The 19,549-nt window shown below is 42.5% G+C and overlaps 1 protein-coding gene and 1 long non-coding RNA gene across 2 annotated transcripts; both read left to right on the forward strand.

Annotated features, from left to right (window-relative positions):
• The first annotated feature begins 1,367 nt into the window (after positions 1 to 1,367).
• LOC108443201 lies at positions 1,368 to 2,394 on the forward strand. The gene is made up of 2 exons (XR_001859116.2): positions 1,368 to 1,409; positions 2,016 to 2,394. It is a non-coding gene; the product is annotated as an uncharacterized LOC108443201 (long non-coding RNA).
• Positions 2,395 to 3,296: 902 nt separating this feature from the next.
• Positions 3,297 to 16,863, forward strand: c23hxorf56 (chromosome 23 CXorf56 homolog). Its single transcript, XM_017723706.2, has 7 exons — positions 3,297 to 3,529; positions 6,383 to 6,500; positions 6,614 to 6,655; positions 8,696 to 8,840; positions 9,853 to 9,942; positions 10,255 to 10,347; positions 16,152 to 16,863. Exons 1-7 carry the CDS (start codon positions 3,406 to 3,408, stop codon positions 16,212 to 16,214), a joined length of 675 nt encoding a protein of 224 aa, XP_017579195.1. The 5' UTR covers positions 3,297 to 3,405; the 3' UTR covers positions 16,215 to 16,863.
• The last annotated feature ends 2,686 nt before the right edge of the window (positions 16,864 to 19,549 follow it).

Here is a 19,549-nt window from a genome sequence, read left to right on the forward strand (position 1 = left end):
AGACCTTTCTTTGCGGAGTTTGACTGGGCCATGAGCTGGGAGACATTTCACTGTGGTAGCAGAGTTTGACTTGCCCAAGTGCCAGGGGACCTTTCACAGCAGTCACAGAGTTTGACTGGGCTGCGAGTGGGAAGACGTTTTTACTGCAGTAGCAAAGTTTGACTGGGCCATGAACAGAAAGACTTTTCACTGCAAAAGCATAGAATGACTGGGCCATGAACAGAAAGATTTTTCACTGCAAAAGCAGAGATTGACTGGGCCACAAGCTTGGAGACTTTTCACCACGGAAGCAATGATTGACTGGGCTGTGAGCCGGGATGCTTTTCGCCAAGGAAGCAGTTGTGGTAGTCATTGTGGTGTTTCACCCGGCCACAAGCTGGGAGACTTTTTACTGCAGCAGGAGAGTTTGTCTGAGCTGTGAGCTGGGCAATGTTTCAGAATTTTCCACCTCTGCATGGTGGAGGATAGCATGTTCTGCTAGAAAAGCTTGAGAACAGTTTATGTGATTCATTTGCTGTTGATTGATAGAGCTGTTATTGTGAGGCATCCTTGATTTTGAGAAAGACACTATTCAAAATAAACAAATTCATATGTTTTTATTATTATAACAATTTCAGTTATTGTTCTGTTGATGTTAGAATGCAAAAGCAGAACATTAAAATACCATTTAGTGCTTTGTATTGCATTTCTGTGCCCTGGGATGGACTCACCAGTGATATCTCAAAGAGACTATTTCCATATTTTCAATTATTGCATGATTTCTAATGCTGCTCAGTCTTTGTTCCTGTCAGATTGGCATAAAATAAAAGTTCCCTTCCTAAAGCATATCACCGTGTTGTGGTATTATTGCATGGTGGATCTGCTCCTGTAATGGATTAAAGCCAGGTTTCACTGTGTGGAGGTGAAATACAGCAGTGGTGTCCAGTGACTGTTCGATCTAGCCCTTCAGTTTGGGCCATGAATGCCAAAACTCAAATTTTTGCTCTCTATTCTAGTTTTAGTTTATGGCTTCTCTGAATTAAACATGGACATTTGAAGGTTGTAAAAACCTTCTACAATCTGTTTGGTTTAGCTTGTAACAGACAATAACATGCTTCATGAACAATTGGGACACACCTCTTACTCATTGAATTCAGGTGTTTCATTGAATCTCATTGGCACAGGTGTATAAAATCAAGCAGCTAGCCATGCAGCCTGCCTTTACAAGTGAAAGAGTGGGTCGCTCTAAAGATCTCAGTGAATAGGAGTGTGGTGCTGTAATAGGATGTCAGCATTGCAACTAACAAAAGTAGTACCTGCTCTGTGAGGGTCCATGGGGGTCCTGACCACTGAAGAACAGGGTAACAGAGTATCAGAGAAACAGATGGACTACAGTCTGTAACTGTAGAACTACAGAGTCCAGCTATACAGTAAGTGGAGCTGATAAAGTGGACAGTGAAAGAAACAAGGAGGTGGTCATAATGTTAGGCCTAATCGGTGTGTATGTGTATGTGTATATATATATATATATATATATATATATATATATATATATATATATATATAAATTGTGACATAATTTATCACAGCGTATATTGTCATTGCTGCTCTGCTGGAATAGATAGACAGATAAATACTTTATTGATCCCAAAGGGAATTTAGCAGCCAGTATCAGTCACACAATGCACAACATTAATAATAATAAAGGTGAAACAATATAAAAATAAGAATAAATACAAAAACCCATCCACAGCCATATATACAAACAGAAATACACAAAAAGTCTGCAATGCAATTACATTGGCACTAAACATGCTCCTCATATCCGCGATGATGGTCTGCAGTGGGTGGCCATCGTCCTCCATAATGCAGAGCAGTTTGTGTCATGGTGACTGCATGGGAATATTGTATAATCCCATTGAATTGATCAAAAACAGCCAAAATTATTAACAACTTCATTTTTAGCTGGCTATGTCAAGCCACAAAGGATGTTTATGAAGTTTTCCCTTCTAGTTATTGTTGTCATTGTTTCACAGATTGGATTCCTGCTTGGGCTGGTAACTGAAACTGAAACTGAAACTATTCACTGCATACCTGCCTCACACCGCACTGAGCCCCTCACCTGGACCTGTTAACGTGCCCTCATGGCAGTCAAGGGCTGTCAAACTACTCAAGCTCACGAATGGTCAAATATTCCTGCAGAAAAACTGAGACGCTGAGTTTTTGCTGACGACTCCAAACTCATTTATGCACTTCAGCTTTTAAGGAGTTTTGCTCTTCATTGTTCTTTGGTTTGTGTTTGTTCTCTGTGTACTTTGTGAGGAGCACAAAAAAGTTTGGAAAGCTGCAGTGCAGATAAAGTTATTATTAATATTGTACATTAAACAGATTATCATAATCCGCTGTAATCATTGAGATGTGTAATAGCTTCATTATTGAGAGCTGTGGGCTGAGAGGAGCTTATTAGCCTGCAGGTATTCAAGGTCAAAAGGCCAATTAGGCCCAGTGTGTACAAAGCAGGAACGGTTAGCTACATAACTTCAGCCCAAACTGGAACCTGTCCAGTGTCCGTGCTCACTTTTTGCTTAAATTGTCCAGCTGAACTGAGAAATCATGTTGAAACAAACAATAACAACACACCAACTAATAGTAATAAATATAGCCACAAGCGGCAATTTGCGGGGTCCAAGCTTTCTTTGCAAATTCGCCCAACGTTGGTAATCTGACTGATGTTTATTCAAATATGAGATCAGTCTCATAGATCCTGATCCAGGACAGCACACTGTAGCAACAGGCCAATGTTCATGTAAATCGGACAACCTTTTCTTGTTATAGCGCCACCTAGCGATGCAGTTGCGCCAAAGATCTGAAGATCATTTGTCTGCCATATCAAACAGGCCTATGAAGTGTCCTAATCGGTTCTCCTAATCAACTGCTCCCCTGGCACTGTGGATTGGGCTGCCCACCGCTCCGGGCAAGTGTGCTCACTGCCCCCTAGTGTGTGTGTACTTACTAGTGTGTATGTGGTGTTTCACTGCACGGATGGGTTAAAGGTGGAGGTGGGATTAAAAAAGTAACACTTATATGTTCTCTTGTTATGATAAACATCTGAGGTCCCCATGTGACCAACAGACTGAACTGGAGCAGTAAAATCTCCCCTTGTAGCCACAATGAAACATCCGTCCGAGGAATCTGTAGGAATTTCTGATAAAATTGGTTTTATTTCTGTATAAAATCTGAAAGTTGTAGAGTTTTTAGTTCTGCTGCAGCTGCGCCCTCTAGCGGCCGCCCTGCGGGAGCGCAGCGGCGACGCGGCCACACTGCGTCATTACCAGGCGCCCACAGCGGCGCTTCCTTGGCGTTGGTGTTGGGTTTGGGCCGAGACGCTGTTATTAATCCTAATAAAGGGAATTAATCGGACTAATAATGCCGAAGGTCGTGTCCCGCAGTGTGGTGTGTTCCGACACGCGGGACAGAGAGGAGTACGACGACGGAGAGAAGCCGCTGCATGTGTATTACTGCCTGTGCGGTCAGATGGTGCTGGTTCTGGGTGAGTTTACACTTATTTACCTTTCAAATTCACATTTTTATCATTTATTACTTCACCACAACAACCTAAACCACCCTTTCAGGAACGCGTGGTTATTTTAATGAAGTTAGAAACCGAGGAACAGTGAAAGTAGCCCGGGTTTCTCGAACTCTCCGTTCCACCTTAAATGGTGGGGCAGTTACAGCTGGAGCTTCGGGCGCCGCCATGGAACTGCTGCGGCGTTTAAGGTGGAACGGAAAATTGTAACAAGCGCTTAAGGCTGGGACAAAACCCAGCGTCCAGAAGCGGCTAGAAACGAGCCCGATTTCTTTATCTGTTGGACCCACAGCTGCTGCGGGTGCTGGACTCTCAGTAAAATGCAGTTCGAGAGGAAATAAAAGTTTATTTATATTTGCACTTCGCGGGGTGTCTGACGCTGCCCACAGGACGCTGATGGCTGGATATCTTTGGTTGGTGGACTATTCTCAGTCCAGCAGCGACACTGAGGTGTTTAAAATCTCCATCAGAACTGCTGTGTCTGATCCACTCAGACCAGCACAACACTCACTAACACACCACCACCACATCAGCGTCACTGCAGTGCTGAGAATGACCCGCCACCCAAACAGCACCTGCTCTGTGAGGGTCCATGGGGGTCCTGACCACTGAAGAACAGGGTAGCAGAGTATCAGAGAAACAGATGGACTACAGTCTGTAACTGTAGAACTACAGAGAGCAGCTATACAGTAAGTGGAGCTGATAAAGTGGACAGTGAGCGCAGAAACGAGGAGGAGGTAGTTGTGAGTATCAGACGTGATTTAACGCTGATAAAGTTTGTTAGGATGTAGGGAAAGATGTGAGTTCACTGCAGGACAGTTACGCCACTGATCCCGTCACTCAGATTCGGTCACAGGAGAACAGATGGCCGGTCACTCCACTCAAACGGGGAACGTATAACCCCACGTTTCAGATGTAGCTAAAGTATTATGTTGAAAAACGTGGAGGTGCGCCCTCTACTGGCGACAGCTGAGCAGTGTCGCCGAACGTGGACTGGCGTATTGTATCGAACTTTTATAGAACCTTTCTTATCACTCTGTTGAGAAAAAGATCAATCAGGATAATTATCGTTATCGTTTTATCGCCCAGCCCTCGGTCAACTACTGACATTGTCCACATATGTCAGAAAAAGGAAACATTTCCTGGGATTTACTTCCTTCTTCACCTGACTGTGTACAGCAGGGAGTGGGGCGCTACTGGAGGTTCAGTCTTTTATGGATTATTTGAATGATCTAAAGTAATAAATACGTTCTGATGATGATTGTATTGTCGAATCATGTAGGCATGACGCGATGCGTCGCTTTATGGGGGCAGTTGTGGGCTGGAGGTTAGGGGACTGGCCCTGTGACCGGAAGGTCGCCGGTTCGATCCACAGGGCCGACAGTCCATGACTGACGTGTCCTTGAGCAAGACACCTAACCCCCAACTGCTCCCCGGGCGCTGTGGATAGGGGTGCTCACTGCCCCCTAGTGTGTGTGTAGTGTTCACTAGTGTGTTCACTAGTGTGTATGTGGTGTTTCACTTCACGGATGGGTTAAATGCGGAGGTGGAATTTCCCCGTTTGTGGGATCAAAAAAGTATTAACTTAACTATAAATCTGTCTTTAGGTTCAAAAGGGCCAAACTGACTGTGCTGCACTAACAGATCCTCGGTTTACGGGAGACTTTGCAACGTGTTTTTAGCTTTAATGTGAAGTTGTAGGCGAACAATTTAGCCAAATTACACGTTTCGTAGATTTTCAAGTCAAAATGGATCATTGTTGTTTTAACTTGAGGGTAAAAAAGAGAAAACAAGTGAACTCTTTAAATAATAATATTTTTCTGCAGATGTTGTTTGACAGTGATGGTCCATTGAGACGTGAACGCTATCAAGGCAATAAAGCTGAATGTGACAGTTTATATAACAGGCAGACGGACAGACGGACAGAAGCACCTGCTACAGCGGTTTGCATTGCTCCTAGAGCCTGGTGTCCTACACTACTGTACGTATAAATATATTTATGTAAATATGTGCATCTGCAGTGTTAACGCTGCGCCGGCGTCCGTCTCCGAGCAGACAGGACATAGGAAGCTCTTTAAAAGGGAAGAGAAGGACACAGAAAGGCTTTTAGAGCTGATTCACACGTTTCCCTGACCGCTCGCTCGGCTACTGATCAGACCTGCGAGATCTTGCACCTTTCATCAAATATTGAGCGTTATTTGTGAGAACGACGGCGTATGGAGATGTGACCGGATAGATTTTCTGAAAGAGTGTGCGAGCGGCGGAGCGTGAAGTTCACGTTAAATGCAGAGAGCTTCTCTCGGAGCGTCTTGCGTAAAAACCTGGAAGGTGATGGTCATATATAAGACCCTCTTATGTGAGGAAGGAGAAGGTCGAAGGAAACTTGAGTGAGTTTCCTAAACTGGAGTTCAGAAAAGTTCAAAGAAGGGAAAATGAGGTTCCTAACAACCACCTGGAAGGCCTGGTGGACACAAACTGTCCCCATCAGATAAACGGCGCTCAAAGAGGTGTAATATCACAAAACGTTCTCAGAAATAAAGGTGCTAAACTGTCAGTGGGGCGGTTCCGTCTCGGTACCTTTAGTCAGGGACTTGACTTTCTCCTTCGTTATGCAGGTGGACTGCATCTTCCAGCTCATCTCCTCACAAAGTCTCTTTAACTTGTGCTTAGTGGCTGTTTTGACAAATAAAGTGAGTTTTGCTGTAAAACTAGAGGTTCAGTATTTACAGGTGCTTGTTTTAATGTCACAGTGGCCTCATTCAGAGTTCACTCTGTTTGTTTGTTTGTTTGTTTGTTTGTTTGTTTGTTTCCTCTCAGACTGCCAGCTGGAGAAATTGCCCATGAGGCCAAGGGACAGGGCGCGAGTGATCGACGCAGCGAAACACGCCCACAAGTTCTGTAACGTGGAGGAGGACGAGAGCGTGTACCTGAAAAGGTGAATAGTCTGTTATAAATAAGAATCACGATGATTATTAATGATAATTAAGTCTGTTTATATTAACCCACACACACAGAAAGACATCAGTAAAGCTGTGAAATGTTTTGCAGGCCGGAGGGGATCGAGCGGCAGTACCGCAAGAAGTGTGGAAAGTAAGAAAAAAATGACTTCAAATAAAAAAATATCATTAATTAATCCTTCAGCTTTAACAGTTTTCATCGTAGATCTTGTTTGTTGTTGCTGTTGGATCAAAAGTTGTATCTCGTTTTTTTTTCCTGATTCACCTTAATTTGAAAAGGAACCTTGTGGCCCAAAATGACCGTCAAAGTTTCTTGATTAACTGATCAGTAAAAATGATCCGAAATGATTTCGAATAAAATCCTGTTCCAGTAACACGTATTGAAAGTTTCACATTTTTTTTACTGTAAATTTACTTTTTTTGGAAATATGATGGCAGAAATCTGCAAACCCAGTTTCAAAAGGTTAGGACAGTAGGTGGGTAGCGCCGTCATGTCACAGCGAGAAGGGTCTGGGTTCGATTCCCCGACCGGGCGACCAGGGTCCTCTCTGGAGGTTGCATGTTCTCCCCGTGTCTGCGTGGGTTTCCTCCCACGGTCCAAAGACATCCAGTTGAGCCTCTAGGATTGAGTGATTGTCTCTGTCCAGGGTGTGTCCTGCCTTCTGCCCGATGACCGCTGGGATAGGCTCCAGCCCCCCCCCGTCCCCAGAAGGAAGCGGCTCAGACAATGTAAAACTGAGACCTGCCACATGTTCCAAAAAAGTTGGGACAATTTAAGACTAGAAACATTGTGAAATGTTCAAAAAAGCATCTTAAACAGATGATGCAGTTATACACAGTGGTGGGTTAGTGTGGTGGGATAACACCTCTGCCTTCTATGCTGTAGACTGGGGTTCGGTCCCCTGCTTGGATAAGCACCCTACACTATACCAATAAGGGTCCCTGGGCTAGACTCCTAACACCACCTTCGCCTACCTGTGTAAACTGATCAAACTATAAGTCGCTGTGGATAAGAGCGGTAAATGTAAATGCTTGGGTATAAAAGGAGCATCCCGGGTGGGCAGAGTCCTTTACGAGCGAGGATGCGTCGAGGCTGCTTTTCCCAAAAGATGCAAAATAATCCAACGAAACAACAGATCAACAGATAATCCATTTAAAAAATAACTGCAAAGATTTTAGATATCTCACCCCCTTTAGTGTTGAATATCATCAAAAAATTAGGGAATCCAGAGAAATCTCTGCATAAAGCAAAAGGCCAGAACCACAACCGGGTGTCCCTGACTTCCAACACCTCAGACGGCACTGCATTAAAAAAATCAACATGTTTCTGTGATGGGTATCACCACATGGGCTCAGGAGCGCTTGGACACAGCTTGGTCAGTAAACACTGTCTGACGTTGCATCTGCAAATGCAAGTTATGCACAGCAGAAGTCCAACAACATCCAGAAACGCTGCCGATTTCTCTGGGCTCAACTCCTCTGAAATCGATTGACGTCCAGTGGAAAAATGTGGTCCGCCGAGCCAACCTTTCAAAAATGTTGTGGGCCAAAGACCTAAAGCCCCATCCAGATTCTTACCAGCGTAAAGTTCAGAAGGCAGCGTCTGGCAGCGGGTTTGGGGGGGTGCTTTAGCGGCTAACCTGCACATCTGTGAAAGCACCAACACTCAACACATTTTGGAGCAACATGTGCTGCCTTTTGGACGCCGTCTTTTTCAAGGATATAACATCTTCTATGGACTGAGCTGCCTGCTGTCTACAACTGCTGCCTCCGGTGAAAATGTTTGTTTATTTAGTGCTTTTAAGACCAACGGTGATGTACACAGTGGTGAACCTGCTCCTGTCCCAACTTTTTTGGAACACGTTGCCTGCATCAAATTTGGAATGAGCATAGATTTACGAAAAGCAATGAAGTTCATAAAGCGAAACACAGAATTTTGAATTTTTGCTTTTGCGTTTTAGCAGCATTTCACATGCAGTCACAGCTTTTTTTGGAATTGGGTTTGTGTACAATTCAAACTCCTCAGCTTGAAGCCACACGAACTTACAGACGTCAGTGCAGCTTAAAACTTTAACACAGCGTATACGTCACGGTAAACTGCCCTCAGGGTGGTTTTCACTCACTGAACTGATTCAGGTTGTGATGAGCTGTGGCTTGTGTGCGTTTGTCGTAGGTGTGGTCTCCTCCTGTTCTACCAGCACCAGATGAAGAACACTCCGGTGACGTTTATAGTGGACGGAGCTGTGGTCAAGTTTGGCGAAGGTTTCGGTAACACCAGCGTCTACAGCCAGAAGCAGGATGCTCCGAAGAAAGTCAGGGTGAGATGCACGTTAAAAAAAGCTGTAAATGAGTTCTGGTTATTCACACGATGCGCTGTAACTGCAATCAGTTAATTCTGACTTTATTCCTTCTCTTAATTCCACGCATGTTTCCACTATCGCCTGTAGCTAGCTGACCACTTAGCTAGCCATGGCGGTGAGAGAATTCTGAGTATAAAAAAAATCAACAATCTTCGTGAACAAGCAGTAAACATTATAATGTACTACGTAAACACTAGGGGTGGGAATCTCTAGGCACGATTCGGTTCAGGGGCTGCGATACGACTGTAAAACGATTATTGATGCGTTTTTTTTTTCTATACAGGATTTCTGTTTATTTTCTCACGGTGAGGACTTGTTATTTTTAAGGCAAAGTATTTGTAATCATCCATAATTATTTTACTTCCAATATATTAATAAATCAAATGGAAGTGATGTGGCTGAACTGGAAGGCTCTCATTCACTGCTCTTGTTTGGAGCACACGAGGCACTGGCTGCCACTCATTGGTGAAGAAATGCGCCAGATGTCCACGCATCACGTTGCACCCGTCCTACACGTGATTTTTATACCTTCGGTTTTGGTCTCGTTGTAGAGAGTCAGGGGTCACTGTGTCAGTAAACGACTGGTCGAGACTGGATGCCGAATCTCGGCTCTAAAGTGTGCAGCATGGTGTGAAAGTCCTGGTTCTCAAAGGCTGAGAACTGGCAGGCAGACTGCAGGTTACACAGCATCTCAGTCTCAGCTAGTAGCTACAAAAGGCAAAGAGATTTGTGACCAACATTTGGAGACTCAAATAACCAACCAAACGTTCCTCAGAGATTTTCCAACACCTTCTTGAAAGTGAGCCACAAAGAATTAAGGCCGTTCTGAAGGCAAAAGGGGGTCCAGCCTTTTACTGTACCTAATAAAGTGGCCGGCGAGTGTATAAGAGCTGATGGAGCTCAGTCGTAGCTGAAATGTGTATTTTACCGTGTTGCAGTGGTTGATTGCGCGTGAATTGATGTTTTCCAGGTGATGATGACGAAGCGCACCAAAGACATGGGCAAGTTCAGCTCCGTTACCGTGTCAACCATCGATGAGGAAGAAGAGGAGATCGAGGCGGTAAGTTTAATTGATCGTTTATGACGATAGGCAGTCGGGTTGCTGTAATGAAAATGACGTAGTAAGTGAAGTTGGTTTAGACGTCACGTGATTTGGTGTAATTATTCACTCATGTAGTTTTTTATTTGTTTATTTTCTTGTGATTTGATGTAACTATAATAAGTGAAAAACTGAAAATGTGTGTAAAAGCGTCACGTAACTGATTTCAGTGTAATTAGTCTCTGTTATTTAGCTGAAAAGGTGCGTAATTGTAACGATGGTGTGATCGGCTCTCCGGCGTGAATAAACAAAGAGATTGATTGCCTTTTGCAGCGGGAAGTGGCCGACTCATATGCTCAGAACGCTAAAGTCATCGAGAAACAGCTGGAGAGGAAAGGCATGAGCAAGAAGCGGCTGCAGGAACTGGTGAGCACACACACACACACACACACACACACACAGTATATAATTAGACACACCCATCGTCCATTTAATCAGCTCCACTTACTGTATAGCTGCACTCTGTAGTTCTACAGTTACAGACTGTAGTCCATCTGTTTCTCTGATACTCTGTTACCCTGTTCTTCAGTGGTCAGGACCCCCATGGACCCTCACAGAGCAGGTACTGTTTGGGTGGTGGTTGAGAATGACCCACCACCCAAACAGTACCTGCTCTGTGAGGGTCCATGGGGGTCCTGACCACTGAAGAACAGGGTAACAGAGTACCAGAGAAACAGATGGACTGTAGTACAAAGTGAGACTGTATGGTGGACAGTTGGTGGAAACACAAGGAGCTGGTTTCAGTGAGAGAGAGAGGTGAAGAGTGTGACGTCCAAATATCTGTGGCCAGCGTTATCAGCTTGAGAGTGAAACGAACACGCCCACTTCCTCGCCTCGTCGTCATGTCAACACTCAAACCTTTTGGCCCAACAGAGCTTCAGTACGAGTCTCATGGCACCGTCTAGTGTCAGCAGTGACCTGCCGCTTCATGCAGGTGTTCCTTCAGCTCGTCGCTCAAGTTGACAACAGCAGCAATTATTACATGATTGTGTAATAACTTTAATCGTTCTGTGTTTTAATGGAAAATATTTTGATTTTATGTGTCCGGCTGTTAAAAGCTGTGGCTCCTTCCGCCCGAAGACTGCTGGGATAGCACCCGCGACCCTGACGGAGAAGCAGCTTAGAAAATGGATGGATGGATGGATGGATGGGGATATATATATATATATATATATATATATATATATATATGCGCGCTCAGGTGTCGTAGATTTGTTTACCGCCGGTATAATTTTATTCATTTTTATTTTAATATTAATTATGCCCTGTTTAATAGAAGCCACTGCCAGGTCCCATTTCACAGCATGAAAGATGAAAGAACAGGTTAAAATGAAGCAATTGCTCGTTTGAAAACGAAGCAGGTTAACCCAGTTACTGTATGTAGATCATCTCGGTTGTGAAAGCAGGACTTGACCATCAGTTCATATTTATAACAAAGGCTGACTTGGCACATTTGAAGATGAGGTATAAAACAGAACTGCACACACTCCTCACACTTTAAAACAAAGCGGATAGGTTTGCTGCTCTTTCGGGGACTTTTCGAAGCTCGGTGACGGCGTGGATTAGAACGCACAGGTCTGAAAGTCTCCAATCAGGACTGGACTGAACTTTCTTCGTCTCAGTGATGCAGTTAATCCTGTCTTAATGAACACCGTGACTTGGCCCTGTGCTCTCAATTAAATTAGTTGAAACTGATTGCGTTGGTCGGTAACGCACAGACCTGCTCCACTCCTGATACTGTGGCTGCTTGTTATTGTGACCGGTTTCAGAAATTCTCGCTTCAATCAATCAAAGTGAAATTCTGATCCTCGGCACTAGAATTCAAAGCTGCCTTGGGAGAAGTTTGGATCGCTTCACATACCAAACCAGAGAGGAAACCGGAGGCTGTATTACAGAAACACCCGAATTCAGGACAGCAGCTATTCCAGAATAGCAGCTCCTCCCTTCATGATCTCATCATTAACTCCAGATCAGAAAACAGCATCACACAAACATCCTGACTGGACTAAACCCCCTAAATCCTGTCCTAACTTCAGGATGAACCCCAGCAGGGTCCTGACTTCTGTTTAAGGCCCGTTTCTCTGGTTCTGAGGCGGCTGAGTCAGACGGCGTAGTTCACTACCAGCATAATGAGCTCCATTTATTCCTACTGTAAAACGCGGCTTTCACTGGGAGACGTTTTTCTTTTCTAACTCTGCGTTTTAAACATCTCAGACGCTGCCGACTCGAACTCCACCGCCCCTCTGACCACCTTCCTGTGTTAATGTTGATGATGAAATATTACAGTGATGGTGGTGAATAATGAGGAGGGCGGAGCTGAACGAGTGTCTGTTTATTAGGAGGAATAACGGTCGATGTTTGGTGGCTGTTGCAACTGAAAAAAACAACAAAACTCTGTAAGACATGGATGAGACACCAATAAAGTTACAGCCTATATTGCAATCTTTCATAAATGCCACTGGCAGGGATGAACACCCTTGTCTGGTCTCTTGCTCGGTAGCTCATTTTCTCTTCCTCGCTTCCGCTGACACTGTGGTCTTCTGTCATTTGGATGTCTCTGGCATGATGTCCATGCTGGGAATACCAAGCTAGCCTCTTCTAGCTACTGAAGACTATTGCTGTGTTTTGTGGTGCCGTAAGCGGTTACGCAGTTCTTTGTGACAGGTTTCGTTTCGCTCCTCCAAAGTTACATAGCACTATAACAGGTGTTCCAGCCTGGGCCTCGATTCACAGAAGTGTCTTATGATGGAAAAGTTTCTTAAGTGTGTGTGTGTGTGTGTGTGTGTGTGTGTGTGTGTGTGTGTGTGTGTGTGTGTGTGTTTTTTTTCTTCATTCCTAAGAAAAAAGATGAGAAATTGTTTTGATTAAGAATCATTTTTAAAAAATATATTCTTTACAATAATTCTAATAAGTGGTATTCCTGAAAATACAATGTTCTCAAATGTTTTCCTAACCTTACGAGAGCCTCACACTCTGCTTAGGTTGTTAAAGTTGACAAGGTCAGCATTTATCATGGACGCTGCCTCGGCTGCTCCTCATCCTCACCCGCCGCTCCACAGTTATCGTATTTTCCAATGAGGATTTTTTTTTTTCAGGTTGGCAGTTTCTTCCTCCATCACCTAGTTTTTTACTTCTTTGCTTGATTGATATGTTTTTCCTCCATTTTACTCTCAAGTCAAGTCAAGCCAGCTTTATTGTCAGTATTCCAACGTACAGGACATACAGTGAACTGAAACTGCGTTACTCTCAGACCCCCATGGTGTAACAGTAAGTTTAAATAGATGGTGAGCAGGAAAAGTTTAAATCGACACAAAAACCACTAATCGTACAAATAAACATTAATTGTAGACAAATAGAATAATAAATAATATAAATATAAAAGTCCTGAAATGAACACTAAAGTGACATACAGATATAAATATTGCATTAGAGATCTTATGGAGCAGCTAAAGTGATGAGTGCGTAACGAAGTGATCGTTAATTCCATTATTTAGTTTAATCCACTCGCAGACGGTTACGCACCCATTAGGACATTTACATTTAGGGCATTTGACAGACGATCGGATCCAGAGCGACTTGCAGTTTGATGATTTTACACAGGCAGGTGAAGGTAGTGTTGGGAGTCTTGCCCAAGGACTCTTATTGGTATAGTCGGTGGGAATGGAACCCCTGTCCAGCGCAGAAGGCAGAGGTGTTGCACACAATACTGACCACAAATTCACACCACATTACAAATTGAATGTGGCTCATGTCGTCTGTGTGATGTGGTAAAGTGTAACGTATCATACGTATGAAAACGGTGAAGCTTTTCTTGGGAAAATCTTAAAGTAGTTTAGATTATATTACAAGAATATTTGAGTTTGTTTGTTTGTTTGTTTGTTTTTTTATTTAGAGAATTGCATTTACGAATTCTTAGAAACTTCAGTGTTTGCTGTAAGAACTTTTGCAAGTTTTTTCTTAAGAAAGCTTTCGTGAATCCGGCCACTGAAGTGGCAGTAACAGAGATGCCGTTCTCACTGCTGTAATTCACTGCACCATAAAAATGATGCTGAAGCTAAAATGATGTTATTTTAAGCAACGGTTTAAGCCGGGGTCCTAAGCCCATCAGTGCTTTAGTTAAAAGGTCCATTGATTTGAATGGATTCGTTCCGCTTGAGGAGCATCTCTGAATCAAACACATAAATGCAAAGCAGAGCTGTCGTTATTCATTTTCAGTGCTGGTTGGTTTCCTTTAGCTGGTTAGTTCCTTTAGCCAGATAAAATGGTTAAAATTCAGATGATTGGTGTTAACGTTAACGTTGTCGCTCATCAGTCTGTGTGTCTAAGGTCCTGTACCCTCTTGACCTGTGAGCAGGTTTATTTTTCTCACCAAATCTGGTCCTAGTTGTTCGGCTGTTGTCCAGAGGTAAACAATCACGACTGCCAACGAAAGCCGGTTGCTCCCAGACTTTCAGCTCCATCTTCGCCAGCCTCACAGGAGCCATCATGAAGCTTCACTGACTGACAGCTGGGCTCATCACCCAGAACGTGTTCGAGCTGTAAAAAGGGCGCGGTCACTTTCACTTCTTTGAACTTTGCTTTCAGGCTTTTCCTTGACGCTGCAGCCTCGTTCTTCAGTCATTTCTATTCAAACACAGAGCATTTCTGATCAATTCTTTTGGAACAGAAACATCAGCCCAAATGTTTGAGTCTCAGCAGCGTGAAACGATCACGTCAAGCTGGGTTGACATGAAAGTCGCATGAATTCCGATCTGGCTGATCCACAGATATGGATCGGATTTCAGATTCAGTGTGTTTATCCATTCACACTGACACACACAGACACATCTGAGTCACATATGAAGGAGAAGATTGGATCTGGGCCACTTTTACCTGCTGTGCGTAAAAAGCCTACAAGTTCTTTGAGAGAGCCTGAGGTGAGCGCTGTCCACAGAATGGGTGAGCATTACTGAACACAGCCTCCTCTGTAATTACCACACTATTCCAAGCTCCAAACACGGACGCCCGGCAGTGCCGCTGTTGATTTGTTTGACATTATTACCTGAAATTGCTGCTTTGTCACTGGAACGCAGGAGAGAGAGCGAGCAGCTGAAGTGTGTGCGCTGCTGCCAAACACAACACTAAGCACTGATGAATGTGCATATGGCTGATTCCACGGAGAGAAGAACAATAATCAACTCCTCAGTTTATCTCCGAGCATCTGACACTTAACTCCACCCACAATACAGTGACTTGTGGAAAGTACATTATTCACTCCACTCAGTACTGTATTTAGAAACTCAGTGACCTTTGTTTTGGAAATCAAACCCACGCGGTGCTCCTATACGGTCTGTCTGCACCAGCGGGCTCATCTGTTAATGCACATTATACAGCAGGTAGTCCCGGCCACGCGAGCTGATTGGTCGAAAGGCTCTAACCGTGCTGTTATTTCACCGTAACATCACAGGTCTTTCACAACTGCCATCACTCTGCTGAGACGCTGTTGCTAAGCAACGACTCCGACAGCTGTAGGAGACGCTCAAGCCGTTTGAATGTTTTTACTTCTTACTTTGCCACAAACAGAAAACGGACGCTGTTAAGACCACATCTGACCGGCAGCCGATTTGGTCCGACTCTGAAGACGAGACGACACTAAATTCCCAAACTGTCGTCTCCACTGAGCAGCTTTTTCCGTCGGCAGCTGTGACAGAAGAACAGCTGAACAACCTGGAATCAGCCAGAAATGAACCCAACACCATTCGCCAGACGTGTCTGATCTTCAGAGTCGGACCAAATCAGACTGAGCCGTAAAACTGACCCAGTAAAAACAGAAAAGCTGCTCAGTGGTGACGACAGTTTGGGAATTTAGTGCAAGGAGCTGGAGAACGAACTGCCGGCTGAGCAGTGAGTGGGCGGAGCTCGTTACTCTGACGTAGCTACAAGCTGCTCGTTAAGGAGCTTTAATTAGGAGGAAGGAACTGAACATTAAAACATATTAAATGCCAGTTTATTAATTTCTTACTGTATTTATTTAATTGCTGTATTAAAGTTGCAGTATATTTCCTTTATTTCACCTCTAAAAACATACGGTGGGTCTTGAAACTGCCTCTTCGTGTGGGTCCTGATATGAAACGGTTGTAGCCCATTGCTTTACAATGTTTGTTTATCCTTGTTTTTTCCTTCTTTTTCAGGCTGAACTAGAAGCTAAGAAGGCCAAGATGAAGGGAACACTTATCGATAACCAGTTCAAATAGTGTGTGTGTGTGTGTGTGTGTGTGTGTTTATATGCATATCGCTGTTGACGGAAGGAAAACCTTGTTTTTCTCCAAAATGGTAACTTTTTAGAAGGAAAAAATCCTACATTACTTTCAATGTAAGTCAATGGAACTAGAATTTTTACCGAGACATTTTTGGCCGTTTATTTTAGTCCATCCTTCCTGAAATTTACACACAATATAAAGGCTAACATGCATTTTCAAATTATGTCAAAAACTGAAAATCAACAAAAATGGAGATACGAGGTTTTGTTCCGACAACAGCGATATGTTTATATAGACATGCACTGTGAAACAAAACAAACAAAAAAAGCAATACATTGAATTTACTTGGCTAAAATAACGTGTATGTTTTTCCACATCGATTAATTAGAGCAGTCAGAAATATTACTGTCCTTCAGCTTTGGCATGTGCTATTAAGTCCTTCTATAGGTAGCATTTAAATAAAGTGTTCATGTGAAGCTGGTCTATACATTTACCTTTTTGGGAAGTGTGAGTGTGTGTGGGTGATTTGTTGTGAGATGATATGAGCAAAAGTGTTTTTCTATACCAGCCAATATTTGCTTAATTTGTAAATATTTGCAGTTCTGCTTTTGTTTCTTTTTAATAAAATTTTGCACAGAACAAATACATTTTACTGTTATTACTTAGAATGTAAAAAAAAAAAAAACTAACGAGAAACCCTAGAACCCTAGGTTTATATCACAATACCTACATTTAGAGTCGGTTATTCATTCAGTCTAATGAGAAACTGTAGAACGGACTCGGTTTATATCACAATACCTACATTTAGAGTCGGTTATTCATTCAGCCTAATGAGAAACTGTAGAACGGACTCGGTTTATATCACAATACCTACATTTAGAGTCGGTTATTCATTCAGTCTAATGAGAAACTGTAGAACGGACTCGGTTTATATCACAATACCTACATTTAGAGCCGGTTATTCATTCAGCCTAATGAGAAACTGTAGAACGGACTCGGTTTATATCACAATACCTACATTTAGAGCCGGTTATTCATTCAGTCTAATGAGAAACTGTAGAACGGACTCGGTTTATATCACAATACCTACATTTAGAGTTGGTTATTCATTCAGTCTAACGAGAAACTGTAGAACGGACTCGGTTTATATCACAATACCTACATTTAGAGTCGGTTATTCATTCAGTCTAACGAGAAACTGTAGAACGGACTCGGTTTATATCACAATACCTACATTTAGAGTCGGTTATTCATTCAGTCTAACGAGAAACTGTAGAACGGACTCGGTTTATATCACAATACCTACATTTAGAGTCGGTTATTCATTCAGCCTAACGAGAAACTGTAGAACGGACTCGGTTTATATCACAATACCTACATTTAGAGTCGGTTATTCATTCAGCCTAATGAGAAACTGTAGAACGGACTCGGTTTATATCACAATACCTACATTTAGAGTCGGTTATTCATTCAGCCTAATGAGAAACTGTAGAACGGACTCGGTTTATATCACAATACCTACATTTAGAGTCGGTTATTCATTCAGCCTAATGAGAAACTGTAGAACGGACTCGGTTTATATCACAATACCTACATTTAGAGCCGGTTATTCATTCAGCCTAATGAGAAACTGTAGAACGGACTCGGTTTATATCACAATACCTACATTTAGAGTCTGTTATTCATTCAGTCTAATGAGAAACTGTAGAACGGACTCGGTTTATATCACAATACCTACATTTAGAGCCGGTTATTCATTCAGCCTAATGAGAAACTGTAGAACGGACTCGGTTTATATCACAATACCTACATTTAGAGTCGGTTATTCATTCAGTCTAATGAGAAACTGTAGAACGGACTCGGTTTATATCACAATACCTACATTTAGAGTCGGTTATTCATTCAGTCTAACGAGAAACTGTAGAACGGACTCGGTTTATATCACAATACCTACATTTAGAGTCGGTTATTCATTCAGTCTAATGAGAAACTGTAGAACGGACTCGGTTTATATCACAATACCTACATTTAGAGTCGGTTATTCATTCAGTCTAATGAGAAACTGTAGAACGGACTCGGTTTATATCACAATACCTACATTTAGAGTCGGTTATTCATTCAGTCTAATGAGAAACTGTAGAACGGACTCGGTTTATATCACAATACCTACATTTAGAGCCGTTATTCATTCAGCCTAATGAGAAACTGTAGAACGGACTCGGTTTATATCACAATACCTACATTTAGAGTCGGTTATTCATTCAGTCTAATGAGAAACTGTAGAACGGACTCGGTTTATATCACAATACCTACATTTAGAGCCGGTTATTCATTCAGTCTAATGAGAAACTGTAGAACGGACTCGGTTTATATCACAATACCTACATTTAGAGCCGGTTATTCATTCAGTCTAATGAGAAACTGTAGAACGGACTCGGTTTATATCACAATACCTACATTTAGAGCCGGTTAATCATTCAGCCTAATGAGAAACTGTAGAACGGACTCGGTTTATATCACAATACCTACATTTAGAGTCGGTTATTCATTCAGTCTAATGAGAAACTGTAGAACGGACTCGGTTTATATCACAATACCTACATTTAGAGTCGGTTATTCATTCAGTCTAATGAGAAACTGTAGAACGGACTCGGTTTATATCACAATACCTACATTTAGAGTCGGTTATTCATTCAGCCTAATGAGAAACTGTAGAACGGACTCGGTTTATATCACAATACCTACATTTAGAGTCAGTTATTCATTCAGCCTAATGAGAAACTGTAGAACGGACTCGGTTTATATCACAATACCTACATTTAGAGTCAGTTATTCATTCAGCCTAATGAGAAACTAGAACAGACTCGGTTTATATCACAATACCTACATTTAGAGCCGGTTATTCATTCAGTCTAATGAGAAACTGTAGAACGGACTCGGTTTATATCACAATACCTACATTTAGAGTCAGTTATTCATTCAGCCTAATGAGAAACTGTAGAACGGACTCGGTTTATATCACAATACCTACATTTAGAGTCGGTTATTCATTCAGTCTAATGAGAAACTGTAGAACAGACTCGGTTTATATCACAATACCTACATTTAGACTCAGTTATTCATTCAGCCTAATGAGAAACTAGAACAGACTCGGTTTATATCACAATACCTACATTTAGAGCCGGTTATTCATTCAGTCTAATGAGAAACTGTAGAACAGACTCGGTTTATATCACAATACCTACATTTAGAGTCGGTTATTCATTCAGTCTAATGAGAAACTGTAGAACGGACTCGGTTTATATCACAATACCTACATTTAGAGCCGG

Source organism: Pygocentrus nattereri, chromosome 23 (assembly GCF_015220715.1).
Source record: "Pygocentrus nattereri isolate fPygNat1 chromosome 23, fPygNat1.pri, whole genome shotgun sequence".
NCBI lineage: Eukaryota > Metazoa > Chordata > Actinopteri > Characiformes > Serrasalmidae > Pygocentrus > Pygocentrus nattereri.

Coding starts and splice junctions, on each gene's coding strand:
- c23hxorf56 (XM_017723706.2), top strand. CDS start 3,406: ATGCCGAAGGTCGTGTCCCGCAGTGTGGTGTGTTCCGACACGCGGGAC. Junction 6,656..8,695: donor TACCGCAAGAAGTGTGGAAA/GTAAGAAAAAAA, acceptor CGTTTGTCGTAG/GTGTGGTCTCCTCCTGTTCT. Junction 10,348..16,151: donor AGAAGCGGCTGCAGGAACTG/GTGAGCACACAC, acceptor CTTCTTTTTCAG/GCTGAACTAGAAGCTAAGAA.